The 20938-nt window shown below is 37.3% G+C and overlaps 1 protein-coding gene across 1 annotated transcript in view; it reads left to right on the top strand.

The window, feature by feature from the left end:
• Positions 1–20585, top strand: part of PKHD1L1 (PKHD1 like 1) — a 131651-nt gene extending 111066 nt beyond the window's left edge. The window contains exons 68-78 of the mRNA XM_059671898.1: positions 170–335; positions 2142–2374; positions 2569–2736; positions 5080–5237; positions 7634–7769; positions 10996–11340; positions 14418–14569; positions 14960–15106; positions 15442–15595; positions 18842–19147; positions 20469–20585. Coding sequence (XP_059527881.1) covers positions 170–335; positions 2142–2374; positions 2569–2736; positions 5080–5237; positions 7634–7769; positions 10996–11340; positions 14418–14569; positions 14960–15106; positions 15442–15595; positions 18842–19147; positions 20469–20479 — 1976 coding nt within the window. The 3' untranslated portion in view covers positions 20480–20585. The remainder of the gene's footprint in view (positions 1–169; positions 336–2141; positions 2375–2568; positions 2737–5079; positions 5238–7633; positions 7770–10995; positions 11341–14417; positions 14570–14959; positions 15107–15441; positions 15596–18841; positions 19148–20468) is intronic.
• The last annotated feature ends 353 nt before the right edge of the window (positions 20586–20938 follow it).

Raw genomic sequence — 20938 nt, 5'->3', positions numbered from 1 at the left:
TAGGGAGACAACAATCTACCACATATGGTGGTGGATTAATCTTCCACGTAAGGTAAGACCTTCATGTTCGAGGTAGTATTAAATTATGTGTCTGCTGGAATGTACATGAAATGCAATTGTACCACTTCCTCTATAGAAAGTAATTATTTTTCTATTATTTACATCTCAGGTTCAACATTTGTTGGATTCAAGAATGTTTGTTCAGGGGAAACTAATGTGATATTCATTACTAACCCTTTAAATGAGGATTTACAGCATCCAATCCATGTGAAGAACATACAGCTGGTTGATGCTATTGAAAAAGCAAAAATATTTATACATAGGCCTGATATAAGGTAAAATATATGAAAACCCAGCTTTCTTCCTCTCTTCATAGTTCTCCATTGCCTTTTCCCCTGCCATAGAGCTGGGAAAGTTGCTATGTTAAAAAAAACTGTGTGTTTTTTATCAGCATTATGAAAATTAAGACTAATGCATCTGTGTTTTCAGTTAAGTTGAATATATGTATATTCTCTTATACTGTTTTATCCATGCATTATATTTATTTCATTGATTTTTTAGAGAGAGGGAAAACGGGGAGAGAGAGAGAACATCAATTTGTTGTTCCACTTATTTTATGCGTTCATTGGTTGCTTCTTGTATGTGCCCTAATCAGAGATTAAACCCACCACCTTGGTGTATTGGGATGATGCTCTAACCAACTGACCTACCTGGCCAGGGCTCCAGGCATTGTAAATAACACTATCATTAAACATAAGAGGCAGAAATGCGGTTAGAAGTGTGCTATACATAAGTATCTCTCCATTTGGAATGAGAGACATTTCTAACATTTCTTTGATTTTCATTAACTTTTTTGTTTCCCGTTGCTCTCCAAGTGTCTTATCTCATGCACTCCAACATTTTGTTGGAAATTAAATGTCTGTCCTTATAATCACTGTGACTGAGAGTATGTGGGAACTTAGAACAGTGATTTTTCAGTAGCAAAGGTCAAGTGGTATCAGAATATTTGTAGAAGCTGAACCACTTCCATTCTAAGTCTTAAAAGAATATAGTCAATAACTGCTACTGTTCATTTTCAGCATAAGGAAAAGACAATGAAAAATGCTGTCAGACATCTCTTCAGAGAAATGCAATGTTTCATAAATAGTTTGACTTCATCTGATTTGTTTTGATAATAGCCCTGAAGCTTTTCTCTATGGCTGCTCTCCTTCCCTGTGAGAGGATTCCCTCAATAACTAACTTGAACAAAAGTCCACATCTCAGCCTGTTCCTTTGGAAGCTGAAATCAGAGAGAGCCCCAAACTGCAGTATGAGTGCCACTAGGCAGCTACCCACGGACTTGTTTACCGAACAATGTATAGTACATTGCAAATTGAGCAGCTTTTTTATTATAACCAATTAACAATCCATACTCCAGGTGGCCCAAGATGAAAGCAGAATACCATCCGTGGTTGAACTGCATTGTGAGTTGTTAGTATTTCATCTCTTACAGTTTGGGTGTCTACAGAATGCTTACTAAAATGTGCAGCATAAAAACCATAATTCAAGTACATCTGTTTGCATTTTCATAGGCAAAAGTCTATGAGAATAAATACTAAATCTGCAGTTTGTGATGATTCTAAGAGCTTAAGATAAGAAGATGAAGGGGACTGAATTTTTACCAAGTACCTAGATGATTTCATAGTAAGCATATAATACTTTTATAATATTTAAAAACCCATTAAAAAAAAGAGAAGGAAAGGAAAAAGTAATACTTTCCTGCCAACACAGGAATTTTTTATGTCCTGAACAGTAGAGTAATGTTAGTATATCATGAGCTATTCACAAATATGAAATTTATTATTCAAGAAAATATGAAACAACAAAATGGAATTCTAATTTTATATCCCACAGGTATAACTTGTCCTTTTGAAATGTTAATGAATTCATAATAGACCAACTCAACACATGGAAAACAGATACCACTACAATGCACATTACATATGCTACTGGGTCCTACTTTAAATCCTGTCTGAAAAGATAAGATTCAATCAATCAAATTTTTTTGGATACTCTCTTATCAAACACTCACGTATACTCAAATGCTCCCTAAAAATAGGGAGGAACACTAAGTATTCATACATTTGACCTTTTTTCCACAGGAAGGTGAATCCATCTGATTGTGTAGACATGGTTTGTGATGCCAAAAGAAAATCTTTTCTCAGAGATATGGATGGCTCCTTTCTGGGGAATTCTGGTTCAGTGATACCTCAATCAGAATATGAATGGAATGGAAATAGCCAATTTGGAATTGGAGACTACAGAATTCCAAAGGTTATGCTCACATTCCCAAATGGAAGTAGAATTCCTGTCACTGAGAAAGCACCTTATAAAGGTTTGTTGGATATATTCTGTTAGTTCTCAAACTTGTGAAACAAGATATTATCTTTTCTTTTTAATGGCTGATGTACTCAACCAATAATGTATTTTCTACTTAGTAATGTTACATAACAAGAAAAAGATAGTATGCGGATGCTTTTGCAAAGAGATTTCTTTTCATTGCTAAAACATATATACCTATGTTTCTAGGAATTATTAGAGATTCAACCTGTAGGTACATTCCAGAATGGCAGAGCTATCGGTGCTTTGGGATGGAATATGCAATGATGGTCATTGAAAGCCTGGATTCTGACACCGAAACTCGAAGACTCTCACCTGTGGCTATAGTGAGCAGTGGTTATGTAGATCTCATTAATGGTAGGTGTTCAATGTCAACAAACTAGGATTACACAAAGCATTCACTATTTAGTGCATGCATAGAGACATCTCATAAATTATTATCACATAAAACTAGCAAACATCTGTGCCTCCCATTTGTAAGAAAGATCTATGTATAAGAGAGATACTTGACTCTTCAGCAGTTTCCCGTATTAGAAAGCCAGAGCAGTGATTCGACATTGAGCACCAGAGGAAGAAAGAGAGGAAAGTTATTTGTTGAGTGATCTTCATACTTATAAATATTTTTTTTAAATATATTTTATTGATTTTTTACAGAGAGGAAGGGAGAGAGATAGAGAGTTAGAAACATCGATGAGAGAGAAACATCGATCAGCTGCCTCCTGCACATCTACTACTGGGGATATGCCCGCAACCCAGGTACATACCCTTGACCGGAATCGAACCTGGGACCCCTCAGTCCGCAGGCCGACGCTCCATCCACTGAGCCAAACCGGTTTCGGCCATACTTATAAATATTTTTAAGAAAAAGTTGGCCTGAGTGTCTCCAAAATGACAATTTGCCTCTCATAAATTAAAAAAAATGATAATGAAACTGAACAACCAATGGGTCCGGGCTGCCTGTCACTACTTGAGCCAATTAAGCAGAGACAAGGTTGAATTATATATGAGTGTTTATTCTAATACTGCCAGCAGTATGGGAGAGCAGCAGGTCATCCATGAAAATCTGCTCTACCCCTCCCCATAAGCCAGCTTCTTAATTGGGTAGGACAAAGATTACACAGGGAAGTAGGAATTACAGGTCTGGGAAAGTGCGAAAGGTTACAGGTTACAGGCATTGCAGGCTGGGTGAGGGTTGCAAAGGGCAGGGGCCTCCGGGACTAGATTGTTTCAGCAACAAGGTCGTTAATCTTTCCATGATGACAGGCAGTTCTTAGAAAAGGAGAATGGACTACATTCTAAGGTTAACTCCCATGTCCCAGGGTGTACAACTCTCAGCCAGGTTAGAATGTACTTTCTCTAATCAGAACAGAACAATCCTAGTTAACAGAGCATGACTAATATTTCTTACAACTATAGCTAGTCCCCACTATTCTATTTCTGCCCCTAACAATAATATATTATTTGGAATACTTGAGAACAAATATTCTCAGCCTACTCACTTTTTATTTTCATGAATCCTTAGAAGACTTAATCTTGAAATGATGTGTTTTGTTTTCATTTTTGAAATGAAATTTGAGATACACTGGATTAGGTGGCTTTTGTCACTCTAAATTTTTCATTTTATATGTCAAAATTTCTTTCTGTTTGTTTAAAACCCCACAAAGAAGGCTTATTTAAAGGTAGGATTTATATTTTGGATGCTAAGGGAAAGTTTATGTTCTGCTTGAGTTGCAGAAGTTTATATTGATTTAAAATTTGATTGAAGTCAGTTATAAATATTTATGATAAGTTCAAGTAAGCCAGGAAATTGAGCAATGCTAATGAATAAATACATGAAGAAAATTCATCATTCCATACTTCACTCAATGTTTATCCCAGCCACTGTAAAACTGAAGTGAAATAGAGAAGTTGGCTACAAAAGTCATGGTATACCTGTTCTAGAAAGGTCTAGATTCAGGTAGAGAAGCATCCACTGTCTTTTGGCTTTCTAGAGAGTTTATTGGAGTGTCATTTCTCAGATTGCTTCAGTTCATTAATGATGTTGACCTTCCAATACTACCTATAATCACACTCTTTAACAAAAATATATTAAAATAACTGTGGAGGGCAAAGACAATAAAAAACATACTTAAGAGTTTGTTGAATTTACAAATTAACTGATGAACAAATGAGTATAAGAAAGAGTTAATGAATCAATGGTTCAGACATAGAAATATACCTGTTTCTAGGTACAGTACAGGCTCTATTTTTAACAACTTAACTCTGTTACAGCATATTTCTCAGCAGAGTCTGAGAAAGTTGGTTCCCCACCATACTCACATTTGCTAGGTAGGAGAAAGGATGAAGCATTTTCTTCCTTACTATGTGGCCTGAGCTTCAATATGATTAAAGTAGAGAACCATGCAAATCTAGTATTTCTTCATTGACTTTCTAGTACAAATCCTCAATACATTAGTTTGCCCGTCTTAACTTGGGCAGTGTAAAATTGTGGTAAGTGAGAGGAGTTGCTTCCCTGCCTTCCTATTTAAGCCAAGGAGTGAAAAATAGCTTAGATCTCTGGATAGATAGATGGATGGATGGACAAAGGATGTAAATGCCGAACTTCATCACTGCCATTTATTTTTAGTGCAATTACTTGTCACACGTTGCACTAATGACATTCATCATAGGAAACATGAATTTCACTTTCTGTGGATTTAGGCCCACAGGATCATGGTTGGTGTGCCGGATACTCCTGCCAGAGAAGACTGTCCCTGTTTCACAGCATTGTGGCTCTGAACAAATCTTATGAAGTTTATTTCACTGGCACTAGTCCTCAGAATCTTCGACTGATGTTGCTTAACGTGAAGCACAACAAGGTAAGGCAAGATGGAAATAATTGCTTAAGAGTTATTGGTGTTAATTACTTGCTTATATTTCTATCTGCTAAGGACTTTCTCTTTCTCTCACATTCCTCATGAGACTTTTTCTCCTCCCCTGTTCTCTTGAACATCCTCAGCCATAGCTTCTTTTCAAGGATCATCAGGGTACTACCAAGAATACTGTTAGCCCAGGTAGTTTCATCAGCCTGAGAGCACATAAGAATACCAAACACCTCGCCCCCATAGGCACTTGATTCATATATGAGGCATGACACTGGGGCCTATGATTTGTGTGATTAGGAAGGAAACCTGAATTTTTACATAAAAAATAGTGCACATCCAAAATGGTCACTGGAATTACATATTTATTCTTCCATGCTGTTATTATTTATATGTGTCAAAAATAAACCTTTGGACTTTAGGATCATAGCACATTATCTAAAATATCATCATTAATGTCAGATCTTTCCTATAAACAATTCAGCTGAGGTGATTAAACTTATATATACTATGTCAGTGGGAAAGAGTTTGAGGTTAAGCAGTAGTCTCATAATTTAGATTTTTTTCTAAGAGTATGAGACGTGAACCTCTAAGAGTATTAGGAATGTGAAGAAAGGATACTGATGAGATGAAGCAGAGAGAGGAGTAATGAAAGGAGACACCCACCCCTTCTCAGGTGACAGCAATCACAGTTTTTTGGTCGCTCAAGATAAAACCTGGAATCTATTCTTGATTCTTCTCTTTCTCTCACATTCCTCATCCAGTTCATCTGCAAAACCAGTTGAGTCTCCTCTCCCTAATCTCCAGAATCTGAGCACTTCTCACCATCTCCACTGCTACCATCCAATTTGAGCCAACATTATCTCTTCCTTGGATGAAGGCGATTGCCTCCCAACTCCTCCTCCTGCTCTATCTTTGCCCCTCTTCTGTCTATTCTCACCTCAGTAACCACAGAGGGACTCTCAAAATGTAAGCCAGTTAGATCATTCCTCTGCCCCAAACCCTACAATAATTTCCCTATTGGTCTTTGCCCAAGAGTCAAGAGTCCTCACAGGGGCTTACAAAACCATATGAGAATCTCCCCCTTAGCTCCTCCCCTTCTTATTTTACTCCTCCAGCCACACTGGGCTTCCTTGCTGTCCTCAACACACCAGACATGCTACCACCAGGGCCTGTGTTCAGATGTTGAGTCTGCCTCCAACATTCTACCCCAGGTGGCTAACTCCTCCATCTCCTCAACTCCCATTCGCTCCATAAGCCTACCCTGATTACCCTTCCTCTAGGCTCTACCCGTTACTTACACTCTGATCTACATAGCACTTATCACTTTCTAACCTGTTTGATACTTTGCTTTTTATTATTTCTATTAATTATTCTCTGTCTCCTCAATCTACAATGTAAACTTAAATAGGGCAAGGACTTTTGAGCGCTCCTAGAATAATGCCTGGCTCAGATAGACACTCAATTTTTGAATAAAAGAGAATATTTTTAGTTAGGAATGAAACTACGAAGTATTGTGACAGTGAATATTCTGAGCCTCTGCAGACAATTCAAAAGAATTTTCCTTCCTGTCCTGCAAAAGCCAGTCTTCTTACTTTATGATTACATTTGACAGCATGAGATTTGGGGAATATAAACATGGAAAATGAACAAAATTGAATCAAAGAGGAGAGTCGCTTGGACTGGTTTTTATTAGTCTTTTTAAATTTTTAATCTTCACTGGGGGATATTTTTCCATCGATTTTTAGAGAGTTGAGGGAGAGGGAGATACAGAGAGTGAGAAAGGTCAATGTGAGAGAGACACATTGATTGGTTGCCTCCACACATGCCCCAACCAGGGCCTGGGATGCAGCCTGCAACGAAGGCATGTGCCCTTGACCAAAATCAAACCCGGGACCCTTCAGTCTGTGGACCGACATTCTATCCACTGAGCCAAATAGGTTAGGGCTAATTTCTATTAGTCTTACTACCATGTGTGTCTCAGAAATAAGCATTTTTTTCAACATTAAGTAGCTAATTTTGTGTGATTACATTATACAGAGTACTAAATTCCCCATTTCCTCTGCCCCTGGAGTTGAAAGTGTGTATTGGACTCTGTTAGCTTTTAAAGAGGCCCTTTCTTTAATTTGGAGATTCTCCTCAAATAATTTCTCTCTTATATTACACTTTTCTACTGAGAATTATCAATTAAGTTGTAACATCTCTATGAATGGTTGAATGTAAGTCCCTTTAATAATTTTAGCTCAATATTTATCCTAAGTCCGTAAAATTTAGTTTTAATTTTTTGCAGAAAGTAGATATAGTTCAAGGACATTTATTTTTTAAGTGCTAATACTCTAAATATTTTGTTTCATTGTTCTTTTATGATGTAAAAATGTGTTCACTTTTAACAGGCTGTTCGGGTAGGAATTTTTTTTTCCACACTGCAGCGTTTGGATGTCTATGTGAACAATGCATTGGTCTGCCCCAAAGATACAGTATGGAACCCCCAACAGAAACACTGTGAATTTAATAGACATCTACACACAGGTATTTACTCAGAAAAATACAGTACACATTATATATATATGTGTGTGTGTGTGTGTGTGTGTGTGTGTGTGTGTGTATATATATATATATATTTTTTTTAATTACATGTAAAATTCTTTGTTGATATTTTATTAATATCTTTAGTTCCTTCGCCATTGATGAATGCAAGATAAAATAGTTTTTAGCCACCAAATACTAAGAAGTGTTTATTTATAACATGTATGTCCTAAAAGATAAGTCCTGATGGAAGTCTTCGCTGTCTGCACCGTGCAGATATTAATTTTTGGTGTATGATGGACATTCCTTAGCCCCCTAAGAACGTTTACATTCTACACATTCAGTTTAGTTATTCCTATGCACAGAAGAGAACTTGGTTAGAATTTTTATCCTACCTCTGCTTTACTTCTAGTTCACAGATTTAAAAACCTAAATTAATTTACAATATTGCCAAGAAAGTTAATATAACATCAACCTAAACACCATGTAGTATATATATAATAAACTAAACTGCACTTAAATGAAATAAATGGAGAGGCTAAACTTAACCCATTTAACTAACATTTGCAAAACCAGGATTTATCTCTGTTCACTGAAGTCTTTTTGTTAATCCGATACCAATAAAGTCAATACATTCCATTCCACATGTGCTAATTTATTATCATTTTTATATGTGCCCTGTAATCTTTGCTAACAATCACATGAATGTCTGCTTTGGATCATAATATAAGCTGACATGAGAGTATGAATGGACAACCATATTCATTACCGTCTATGGAGCAAGTCCTATTTCTACTAATTATATGAATAACTAATGTTTCTAGAGACATTACTATGTGCCAGGCACTACATGCTTTCTGTATGATAACATATTGTTACTATGTCCCAATAATAACCCTATGAAGTAGGCACAGATGAGTAAACTGAGACACAAGGAGGTAAAGTAATTTGCCAAGGTCTCTGTCTTAGCTCAAGCTGCCTAACAAAATACCATAAACCTGTTGGCTTAAAAAATGTTATTTTATCACAGTTCTGGATGCTGCTGGTACTAGGTCAAGGTGCCAGTATGATCAGGTTGGGGACAGCTTTCTTCCTGGCCTGCAGATGGTCTCCTTCTCACTGTCCTCAAAGGCAGAGAGAGAATGTGTGAAAGCATGCAAGCTGTCTGTTATCTCTTCTTATAAGGGCACTGATCTATTGTGAGGTCCCCACCCACATGACCTCATCCAAACCGAATTACCTCTCAAAGGCCACATCTCCCAATACCTTCACACTGGGGGTTAGGGATCCAACACATGAACCTGTGGGGGAAGGGGGACACAACTCAGTCCATAACAATATCACAGCCAGTAAGGGCAGAGCAAGGACTCACAGACTAGCTCTAGAACCTGTGCACTTAAATTATGCTCTCTTACCTCCTTATATGCTAAGGAAGCCAGTGTTATCATTTTTACCTACAAATCATTATATATATTTCCAGCTTAATTTTTATAAATTTTAACAGTTTTTTCAAACTATACTTTTTGTACCAAGTATCTATTGTTCAAGTCAGGAAAGTGGAAAATATCCCAACAGGCAGAATTTAATATAAGGAATTGGTTATATAGATGCTGAAGGGCTAAGAAACAACCACTGCCCTCTTATGGATCTCCCCATACCTCTCCCCCCTTCCCCACCTTCCCACCCCGGAATTGACATTGCTTTTAAATGAACATTTTGCTTTGGCACTTGGAATGTAAAATAATCTCCCTGTATTATGAACCTGTACATATTTTTTTGAAGACATGAGATAGTTACCTAGGATAAATGGTATATGTAACAGTAGCTTGATTATAATACAAAAGCACATACTTCAGATTCACAGAATGTTTAAACCAAATTGCATCTAGAATTTATCCTAGTAGGTATTAAATAATATATAGTAACAATGAAATGGCTCCATAGTGCCATTGTTATGAATGTCTAGTACTTTCATAAGAAATACCCTCTTCTTTATAACATTTTCATTTCTTTTTCTTAGTAAGTCTCACTATGAAATGTGGTAAAAATCTGCACCTCTTATGGCAGTACTATTATACAATTCAACCTTTTGTCAGGGCTTAATACATTTTAGTAGATATATTACCTCTTAAACATTATTACTATTGACACTGTGCCATAAAATAGTATATACAGGGGTTGGCAAAAAGTAGGTTTACAATTGTTTGCATGGGATATAATACAATAATTAATAAATAATAATATAAGAATAAACTGTTTTGTGTACTCACAACTATAAACCTACTTTTTCACACCCCTGTACATTCATTTTTAATGTATATAATAATCCCAATCACTTTTACAAAATTTGCTTCCCTAGTAGAATTTGTTTTGCATTAACCAAATATTTGCCAGGCTGAAATGTAAACCTATTTCACATAAAATCCTTCTGGGATGTTTTTGTTTTTTAAAAAAATATATTTTATTGATTTTTTACAGAGAGGAAGGGAGAGGGATAGAGAGTTAGAAACATTGATGAGAGAGAAACATTGATCAGCTGCCTCCTGCATACCCCCTACTGGGGATATGCCCGCAACCAAGGTACATGCCCTTGACTGGAATCGAACCTGGGACCTATCAGTCTGCAGGCTGACGCTCTATCCATTGAGGCAAATTGGTCAGGGCCTTCTGGGATGTTTTGATGTCTATTTGTGTTACATAATATTTTTCTTGGTAAAAATAGAAGCACTGAATTAAAAATGTTCCTCAAGATTTGGTATATAGCACTGCACAAACTAGATGGCTACTAAAGTTAAATTTACATTTTTTAAATTATCAAATGCCTTTGGTCAAGGCTTTAAAATTCTGGACATGTAAATAGTGCTATAATACAATTATAATTATGGGTTCATAATTAGATTTTATTTCTCGTTTATATTGTGTCTATAGTATTTTTAAAGTAAATTTAATGAACCAATGATTATTGTTTTCTAAATTAATTGTTTTTAATAAATTTTTAAAACTTTTAAAAAAATTTAACATATGATTAAAATTAGTATTATTTAAAAGATTGACTTTAATTTTGCTTGTTAGTCCTATATGTGTTTTTAAGATCCATACTTTCTTATGAAAGAATGATAATGGTGAATTTTTGGAATTTCATAAATTTAAACAAATATTAAATATTACATGGTAATTGTGATCATATGAATATGCATAACCATGCTGTTTTGACTTTTTTCCTTCATAGAGCAATTCCTTCCTAACCTGAATTCCACTGTCCTTGGTGAAAACTACTTCGATAGAACCTACCAGATGCTTTACCTTTTGGTTAAAGGAGCCATGCCTGTTGAAATCCACACCACCGCAGTCATATTTGTTTCTTTCCAAATACCTGCTATAACAGAAGAGGACTTTTATAGCTCTCATAATCTAGTTAGGAATCTTGCCTTGTTCCTAAAGATACCAAGTGACAAAATCCGTATCAGCAAAATAATAGGAGGGGAGAGTGTGCGCAAGAAGAGATCCATGGGACTCACGGTTCAACTGGAGATTGGAGATCCGCCCCCTCAGTTCATAACCAATGACACCACAGGTACGACTAGTTGACCTTTGAGATAGAGCAATGCAGTTACCAAATCCACACCCACAAGTAACCTTATCAAGGCCTGGTAAGCATGACCTCAGGAAATCCCACCAACCCTACATCCTGAACCCTGTGAGGGCCTAGAGACCCCTTTTCCTGCCCTACTCCTGTAATCCCAACCTACTTTGGAATTATGAAGGAATTTGAGCCTCTATTTTATTATTGTAGTAATTAACAAATTCAACCAAAGGATTTTACCTAATATAAAAGATCTGAGAAGTGACCTAAAGAAGTGGCCTTACAGCTGAGAGATTAAACATGAAAATAGGAGGGTGGGAACGTTCAAGGCTGAGAAGTAGTTGCTGAGAGTTTGATGCTTTAGAAGAATTGGGAAGATCCAATAGGTCTGCAGTGGAAGGAGGCAGGAAAGGCGAGCTGCTGGAGATGAGGTTGAGCAGTAGGTACTAGATAGTGGGAAACCAAAAGGAGCTCTCCTGTTCACAAGCTGAAGAAGGACTGTGGATATGTTCTCCTTAGGAAAGAGTAGTGGAGTGGTGAAATAGATTTCCATAGCAAAGTCACAGATTGACCCAACAAGTGCAAATATGCAAGCATATGTTCTATCTTTATTCCTATGCTACTCTAATCAGCCCCTCCAACCATCACCCCTTTCTCTGTTCCTCACCAGCCATCACCCCTTTGGCCATCCCTCACTCTCCAGACCCTCATTTTCTAGGTATCAGATAAAAATAAGCTCAACTGTCCCGTAACAGGTGTCTTTGCTGCCTTAAATTATTTCCTTAGAGCAGTGACGGCGAACCTTTTGAGCTCGGCGTGTCAGCATTTTAAAAAACCCTAACTTAACTCCGGCGCCGTGTCACATATAGAAATTTTTTGATCTTTGCAACCATAGTAAAACAAAGATTTATATTTTTGCTATTTATTTTATATATTTAAATGCCATTTAACAAAGAAAAATCAACCCAAAAAAAATGAGTTCGCATGTCACCTCTGACACGCGTGTCATAGGTTTGCCATCACTGCCTTAGAGTGACTCCTTTTGGATATCTGGGTGGGTAAATGTTCAGTCTTCAGGTTTTCTTCCTCTCCATCTGTTCAGTCTGTTTAAGTTGGCATCTGAATACCAAGGGGGCTTTCATGACCTCAAGCCCGCATGCTGCCCTCTGAACTTATCAGTCTCTGCTACAAGATGAGTGGTCTTCTCTGCTCTGCACAAGCCTCTCTAGAGGCCACTGAACCTTCCTGGCCTCCTGCTGCTAATCCCCAGGGGCTAATTCCCAACCTGCTATTGTTTTATGGGTAAACCTGTGTGGTGGGTGAAGATCTCACCTTCGGCCACTAGGGGTCCTCACTCATTTCCCCAGCAGGTTTGTTTTGACTCTACATGAGCCACATTGCCATTCTGGAATTCCACCAGTTAGGCCGGCCAGAGGTTCTTCCCTTGTGGGGATAAGCCTGTGGAAAGGCTTGCATGAGTAGAGGGAGGTGCTCATCAACTCTCTTTGTTGAAGAAAACTGGAAGCACAGGCTTGAATTATAACCAGTTCTCTCATGATGTTCTCTGCCCTGTCATAGGTTACTTCCCTTCAGCAACCCTATAATCCCTGTGTTGACAGGGTCATGGCTTTGGACCCAAGAGAGTCTGTTAATTTAACCCAGGAGTGGTAGTGGGTCCATGATTCATATACAGATTGTTCACCGACTCTTAGAAATCCTGGTTAGCCCTTACATGTATTGGGGTCCAATATTTAGCATTCTAGCCACTCAAATATCCAAAGAAACTATGATGTATTTTCTTTTTTTTAAAAAAAAAATATATTTTATTGATTTTTTTACAGAGAGGAAGGGCAGGTGGCAATAGTAGTGTATGGGCATGAAGCGCCCTCGTACTGCTACCGTTAGGTCACATGAACCCGCCTGCCTGGGAGGCTGTCTTGGAGAAGAATACACAGAGGAAGTGAGGGGAAGGGGGGAATCTATAGACTGAGCATTTGTCCAGAAGAGTCTGAGTCAACCACAAGAGACCTTTTAAATTGACAGGAACTAAAATTCGCTAAGACTGTGATTTTCAAATGTAAACCTGCTGGCCTAGGACATGGCCTCCTTCCCGAGTCTTAATGGAGGAAACTCAGTGGTCAGAATCCTCCAGGCAGGACTCTGGATATGGAAGATGCTGGATGTCTAAGAACAAGGGGTTGGCGAGGCCCACAATACACCAAAACGTTATCTCGGTGACAGTTGGTTTTTTAAAAGATCACAAAATACAGTGGAGTGTATAGAATGGAGTGGAAGCGGGAGACAATAGATACAAGAAAGCCAGTTTCAAGCTCTTCTAGTGAGTCCACTGATGATGGCTTTCACTGGGATGCTGACAGTGGGACAGAGAGATTTAGAAATTGTTAACTGGTAAGATGATGTGAAGGAGAAGTGATGGGTGAAATAGAAAAAGCAAATGTTCCTGACTAAAGAAATATAACGAATACAGGTGCCACTTCACAAGGAGCGTTATGGAGACAAGTCGATTTAAGAGGCCCTGCCAAGCTAGAAAAAGAGTATAGTAACTACCCAGAGTTAAAATTAACCTTGAAAATCATCAATATCCAGAAAAAGTAACCCTTTGTTAGTAATTTAATAAATGTAGCAACTTATTAATATACATACTATGGATTTTATTCTTTCATTCCAAAATGACACACTTTTTTAAAAAAATGGTAAGTGATGAAAGACAGGCATGATAGTGCTTCACTTCTACACGAAGAATGACATGGGAAAATAAAAAATTGAGACACATTTTCCCATTATGCTTTTATTCATTTTTCTTATATCTATTTTATCTACCTTTGTTTTTTCTTTAATTCCAGCTTTAAAATATACTCTACTGAGCTTTTCAGTTTCCTACCTTTGTTAATATGACTGTCATGTTAAGCTTATGTACAGTTAGGAAGCTATAGAATTCTATAATGTGAATGGAGCAGCACAAACAAAAACTTAAGTGAAAAACTGTCATGTGTTCTCACAATTCCACTTCCTTATAATCCTTGTGTCATAACACTGTTTCCTCATAGGTCAGATGCAATTATCTGAACTCCAAGAAGTTGCTGCTTCTCTTGGACAAGCTGTAATTTTAGGAAAAACCAGTAGTACCCTTGGATTTAATGTCTCTTCCATGTCGATTATCAATCCCATTCCTAGCTCAAGTGATTCTGAATGGATTAAGGTAAGAAAATACAACTAGAAAAATGCACTTTAGCTACTTAAAACATTGTTGCTAATTTCTTATTTCAATTTTTTTTCTATTTCAAGACTAATTTAGAGGGCATGTCTAACTTATTATTGGATATTTTATATGGTATCACTAAAATGATAAAGTAGGTTAAAAAGGAGCCTGTCTTCTAAAAAATTATTTATTGGAATAAAATGTGCTTTACCTTGAATATTTACAACAATGCTTCATGAATTTGATCTAGAGGAGGTATTATAATAATATTTGCACATATTAACATTTTAAAATAAAAATGAATATTATACTTAGCTTGGTTAAGATGATTTTGCTACTGAATGCAGTTTATCGTGTGAAAACCACTCCATCACTCGTGACCATTCACAGGTGACTGCCCAACCAGTGGAAAGGTTTGCATTTCTTGTTCATCATGTGGCCGCTGTGTCCTCGCTCTCAGTGATCAGTCAACCAGTGGCAGCGCAGCTGGGACAGCCTCTTTCTCAGCAGCCTTCAGTAAAGGCAGTAGATCCCGAGGTAAGTTATAACTCAAAGCTTCATTTAGGTGGAAGAATTAAAGCTATAAATTCGGGAGAGTGAGCCAACTTCACTAATCCTGGTATTCTGCCTGCCTGAGGATTGCACTATCAGACTGATATGTATGGATATTGTCTAGTACTATTTTAAAAATATTTCTTTTCCATGAATTTGCTCCAGTGCCCATATTTTTGAATTCTTTGTGTAGAAAAAAAATACTTCTGATTTTAAATTTGTAATGAGGCATTTTTAAAGATAAAGTTTCACATATCTTTTTTTAAAAAGCATGGGACAAGGCAATTAGAATTCTCTACATTTAGGTTTTTTTTCTTTAGGGTAATTGTGTATCAGTTGGGATTACTTCATTGACTTTGAAGGCCATACTAAAGGACTCCAACAATAACCAAATCAGTGGTCTTGGTGGAAATACAACAATTCCATTTAGCAGCTGTTGGGCCAACTACACGGACCTTACTCTTCTTAGAACAGGTGAGCGTACTATTTTGAATCCTCACATATATTATAATTGAACAAAGCATTCTATAATATGCTGTTCAGTAAATTATAGAAATCAGAACCCTATACTCTGACTTTTCAGAAAACATTTAGTCTAGCTTACAAAAATATATTTAATATGCAAAACAAACTAGAAATTAAAATAAGCAATGGAAGAAATTTAAACAGGCAATTTGAGGATATGCACCAAAATTATCTCATGATTCATATTTTTATCCATTTGCACATTTGTCTAATTTTCACTAAATATGTATTATTACATTTATAATATAAGCAATTAACATATTTTCTAATTAAAGAAATGATAAGATAGGATCACATAATTTTAATACCCTGTGCAGGAGTTGCTCTGAGATCAGAATAAAGGTTCTCATAAAGCATATCCAATGAATCTTTACTAAGTGATATCTTCAACATTGGTACAGTAAATACAGTCATATCTTCCACAGTGATGTTTCTTATATCATCTCTGTTCGAGTTGATGATATAACTCCAGTTAGTAAAAGCCTTTCTTCTGAGGCCAAAATAGTATGTCCAAAAACAGATCCTATTGGTGATAGATTATAAAGTACCTAAAACAATGAAATGGATAAACAGCTTATACTTGAGACAGACCTCCATTAATCTGTTCACCTCAATCTGGGACCCTTTTAAGACCTTTATAGCCTAACTTCTGAAAAGCACTCTTACCACTGTTATTTCAAAAATACACACACACACACACACACACACAGAGAGAGAATAAAAGCAAAAATAGAGTAAAATAAGTAAAATAATTCTAATAGTCATCTGCTGTTTTTCATAATCACTAAATATCAACAACTAAAATCATTCCAGAAGAATGTTTTCCTTATTTTTTGTTTCCTCGTGCTTTGATGATGACCTACACTAGACAATCCGGTCTGCCTACTAGGCAGCAATATTTCGACCTTGTGTTTGATGAGGATCAAATGGCAATGGGCTCAACATTGTGCTCTTGGACAAGGACCCTGAGTATCCCATATGCTTGCTGGTTAAGGGCAGAGCCAAATTCTTGAACGGTCAGCCTAAATGGTGGTAGGACTGGGACCCTTTAATGGGAAATGAGGCATCTGCAAGAGCCCTGCCTGCAGAGCAGGTTGTCCACCACCCCAGGAAGGTGGACTCAAAAACTGGCCAGTGGCAAAGACCTGACCTAGGGACCAAGGTCTTCAAAGTACCACTTCCAAATAGCAGTGCTCCAAAGTAACCAGGTCACTGGAGCGCTGAAGCAATGATCTAGGTTTGGGCATTTTGTCATGATAACAAAATAGCACTCTCCTTTTATACAGTAAATTGTCTTTCAGAGTTCAAAGCCTCCCTTGGAGTGTCTATCTGACCTGCTATAGAGAAAGAGCTGCTGTTCCTAATTTCTCTCTCTCTCTCTCTCTCTCTCTCTCTCTCTCTCCACCAAGTGTAGGGCCTCAGTTCCCTGGTTGTGGACAGTAAGGAAGGTCAAGTATAATCATCTCTTCATTATCTTTAGGTCAGTTAGGCAGTTTGTAGATTAACAATTTTAAAGCACATCTGAGAAAATTAACAAAGCATCTTTCCTGTAACTCTTTCTAGTAGAGCCCACAGTTACTGCACTGTGGGAAATCCCCTTGCAGATCAGACTGTAGTCCGACAGCATGGCGGCATGCACTCTTCTACTTACAGCGTTCTAAAGAGCAAAGCAGGGCCACCTGGGTATGGGCTGTGGTTTCTAACACAGAAAACAGGGAAGTAAACAGTAGGTGAGAAAAGGATAGAAGAAGAAGAGAGTAATCAGCTGAGACTCCATCTTTGAGTAACCTGGGTAAAAATAGTCTTACTGATGAATATAATATTTGAAACATGTTGACCTAGCAGCCTATATAATATTTAGTGCTTATTTCAGTTTCTATTACTGCATAACAAATCAGCCCAAAATTTGACGGCTTAAACAACAGCCTTTTCATTTGCTCACAATACTGTGGGTCAGGAATTTGGGCAAAGATGGCTCATCTCTGCTCCACGATGTCTGAAGCTTCTGCTGGGTTTGCTTCATTGGAGTTATAGCCCTAAGGTCTTGATTCTGGTTTTTGTCTGGATTCTTCAGTTCTACAAGGAGTAGCCTCTCCCCAAGGCTAGTGTAGGTTTCCTCATAGTTCTTCAGGAGAAAAAATAAAAACTTAATTTCTTTACACATAAAAATCATTAAGAAAAAAATACACCTGCCACAAAAATTCTGTTTTCCAAAGTGAATAAAAGGAAAGACAAATGCATTATTGTCATGAATTTTAACAGTGATAGAAGTCTATAGAGCAATGGCCGACCATCTTGAAGGTCATAGCACACATTGTTGTTGTTTATGAAAACACAATGTGGTCAAGAGCTAATTAAATTCTCTCCCTAAAAAAGAAAGGAAGAGTGAAAACAGAAATGATATTTTTAGAAAAAAAATAGAAAAAAAAGGAAATAAAACTTCAAGGTCTGTAAGTATTGCAAAGTCTGTTCTGTGTGGTAACCACTTAATAATGATAACAGTAGCCCCAGAATAAATTATGTTAAGGAAAAATATACTGAGATCATATTCAAAACTGTGGGAAGATTTAACATGTGGATTAAAAAAAAAACATTTGGATGATTTTTTTTTCTATGTTTCACTCTCTATAAAGATTTAACAAGTGTTTCTTCAAGCTTGTGTACCTGGGATAAGTGGAAAGGGTCACAGTTTTGCAACAAAAAGTATCATCTGACTTAAAGCAAATGTGGTAAACAGTTAAAAAAAATGTTGAACTAAGTGGAGGACATATGGGTGTTTGTTGTACTATTTTTTTCAACTCTTAAAAGTCCAGCATTCATCCCCACCTCCCCCAAGTGAGGCTGAGCCTTCTCCAGTTTCGGTCAAGTACATAGGGATGAAGCAGAGGTTCAGCACTCTCACCTCCAGTCCCTACTGTCCCTCATTTCAAACAGCCTCTCTCCTGGGCACTGATGCTACAGAAAGAAAATCTCGCCAGAGTGCCCCTGCCCGTAGCTGATGGGAAGATTGAACTCTTCAAACTCAGAGACCCTCTCTACACTTGTTTATACTTATACACTAATTCATTTGACTCAGTTTCAAAAATACTGTGTTAGGAATCATACGTTATTGTAAGTCAATGAAAACCCAATTGGAAGTGTATGAAAATCAATAAAAGGCAGTCAAACACCACGATGATTTTTTTTTTACCCTAGGGAAAAATTATAAGATTGAATTTATTCTGGATAATGTTGCTCGGGTGGAATCCAGGGCTTTCAGCCTCCCAGCGCAGTCTGTCTCTAGCGGCGGCAGCAGCGGCGGGGGAGGCGGTGGCATCAGCAGTGGCAGCAGCAGCGGCAGCAGCAGCAGCAGCAGCAGCGGCAGCAGCAGCGGCAGCAGCAGAGCATCCACTGTGGGCACCGCTGCCCAGACGATGACGACAGCGATTAGCTGTCTGATGGGAAGAGTGTTGCTCTTGGAAATATTTATGGCTGCAGTTTTGACTTTGAACATAAATCTAGGTAAGCACAGTTCGTTTTTTATGCCATGAATGTCTCCCCTTACTGAGCTACCAGTAAATGGTTACTTAATAGAGACGGCGCACCACCCTTGTGCATGGTATCACTGTGGACCCGAAGACATGGTCTCAGCCAGCGAGAAAGTAATAACCTCCAGGAAATGTTACTCACTTTACACGGTGGCATAGAGAAATGTGGGGAATGAGAAGTGCAGGTAATGTCAGGACTCGTTTTCAGTTACGAGGGGCAGGAGCTTAGTTCGAATTGGCTTGGGCAGTAACGTGAACCCACTTAACTGAGAAGTCCAGAAGTAGTCTAATTTCTGCCTCCGTTAGACCCAAGGACTCAAATGATGTCTTCCAGAAGCTGTGTCCCTCCCTCTCTTGGCTTCATTCACTTTGGTAGTAGATCTACTCCTAGGTAGGCTCTCCACCAACACCATCATCCCTCCTGACAAAGTAACACTAGCATCTTCGTGTTTACATTCTACTGGCCCAGCAGCTAATGCAGAAGGAATACAACTCTTTCCCTAGCTTCTTACTATCCTACCTCAGTTAGTAAATGATATTGTTCCTGGCATTTTTTTAGGATTTTTTTCCAAATAAAAATGTTAATCAACAGCTTCTTCTTTGCTACTAAATAGTCTATCATTCTTCAATGAAGACATAAGATGATTTAAAACCCCTTGGTCTTGGTCCATTCAAGGTGCTATAACAAAATACCACAGACTGGGTGGCTTATAAACAGCAGAAATTTATCTCTCACAATTTTGAAGGCTGGAAGTCTGTTCTGGCTGTATCCTTACATGGCAGAAGGGGTGAGAGAGTTCCATGGCGTCTCTTTTATTAGGGCACCAAACTCATTCATCATGAGGGCTCCACCCTCATGACTTAAGCACCTCCCAAAGACTCCACCTCCAAATACCATCACAGCAGGTTTTCACAAATGAATTTGAGGGGGATACATTCAGACGTTAGCAACCATTAACGAAATGAAATGCTGGTTTTTACATATAACTTTGCATTCCAAATTAATAATATTTTACTTTTAAAAGAGTCATGAAGTTCCATTAAATAAAAGGACAAAAATGGAGCGTGAAAAATACTGTGTATAAGCACCACTTCTCTCTTTTCACTGTTCCACAAAAAGAATACATTATTGATTCTAATATTAAATTGATAAACTTTAAAATATTAATTTTCACTTACTACTTTTGCCCTATTAACTATACTAGTTAGACAAGTTAAAATTTAAAAACATTTTGAATCATACTCTATGTTACTACTACTTTTAAAATATGTATTTGTATGTTTTTACTTTTCAGGAAACAACTGAAGTGCTATTCTGAAGAACAGGCTGAAAACAAAAATATAAGAACTACTTTTTGTTTTTCCTGAACTATTTTGTTGCCCAACAAGAAAGTCTAAAAAATATGCTAAAATATTTTTATAATATATAAAATGTATTAATTAGCTTTAATCATAAAAATCGAATTTCTTCAAAATATAAATTTCTTTTGATTCCTTATATGTGTATGTACTGATTTAATTTTTTTTTAATTTTCAGAAATCTTTTATTTAGAAGCAGAAATGCCACCTTGCTGCCAGATATCCCTACAAATCATAGAATCCTTTACATCGTTGAAGGAGCTTGTCTAATTTTGATTTAACCTTTTTAGATCTGACTAGAAGTACTTTGAATTTTTATACATACTGAGGGATCTGAGTTTCTCTGTCCATCCATGAGGCTCTTATTCCAATGATCTAAGCCATTCTAATTTCTAAGAACTTGGGG

Source organism: Myotis daubentonii, chromosome 17, assembly GCF_963259705.1.
Source record: "Myotis daubentonii chromosome 17, mMyoDau2.1, whole genome shotgun sequence".
NCBI classification, from domain to species: domain Eukaryota; kingdom Metazoa; phylum Chordata; class Mammalia; order Chiroptera; family Vespertilionidae; genus Myotis; species Myotis daubentonii.
Note: the sequence above shows the minus strand (reverse complement) of the source record. Positions and strands in the feature narration are given on the sequence as shown.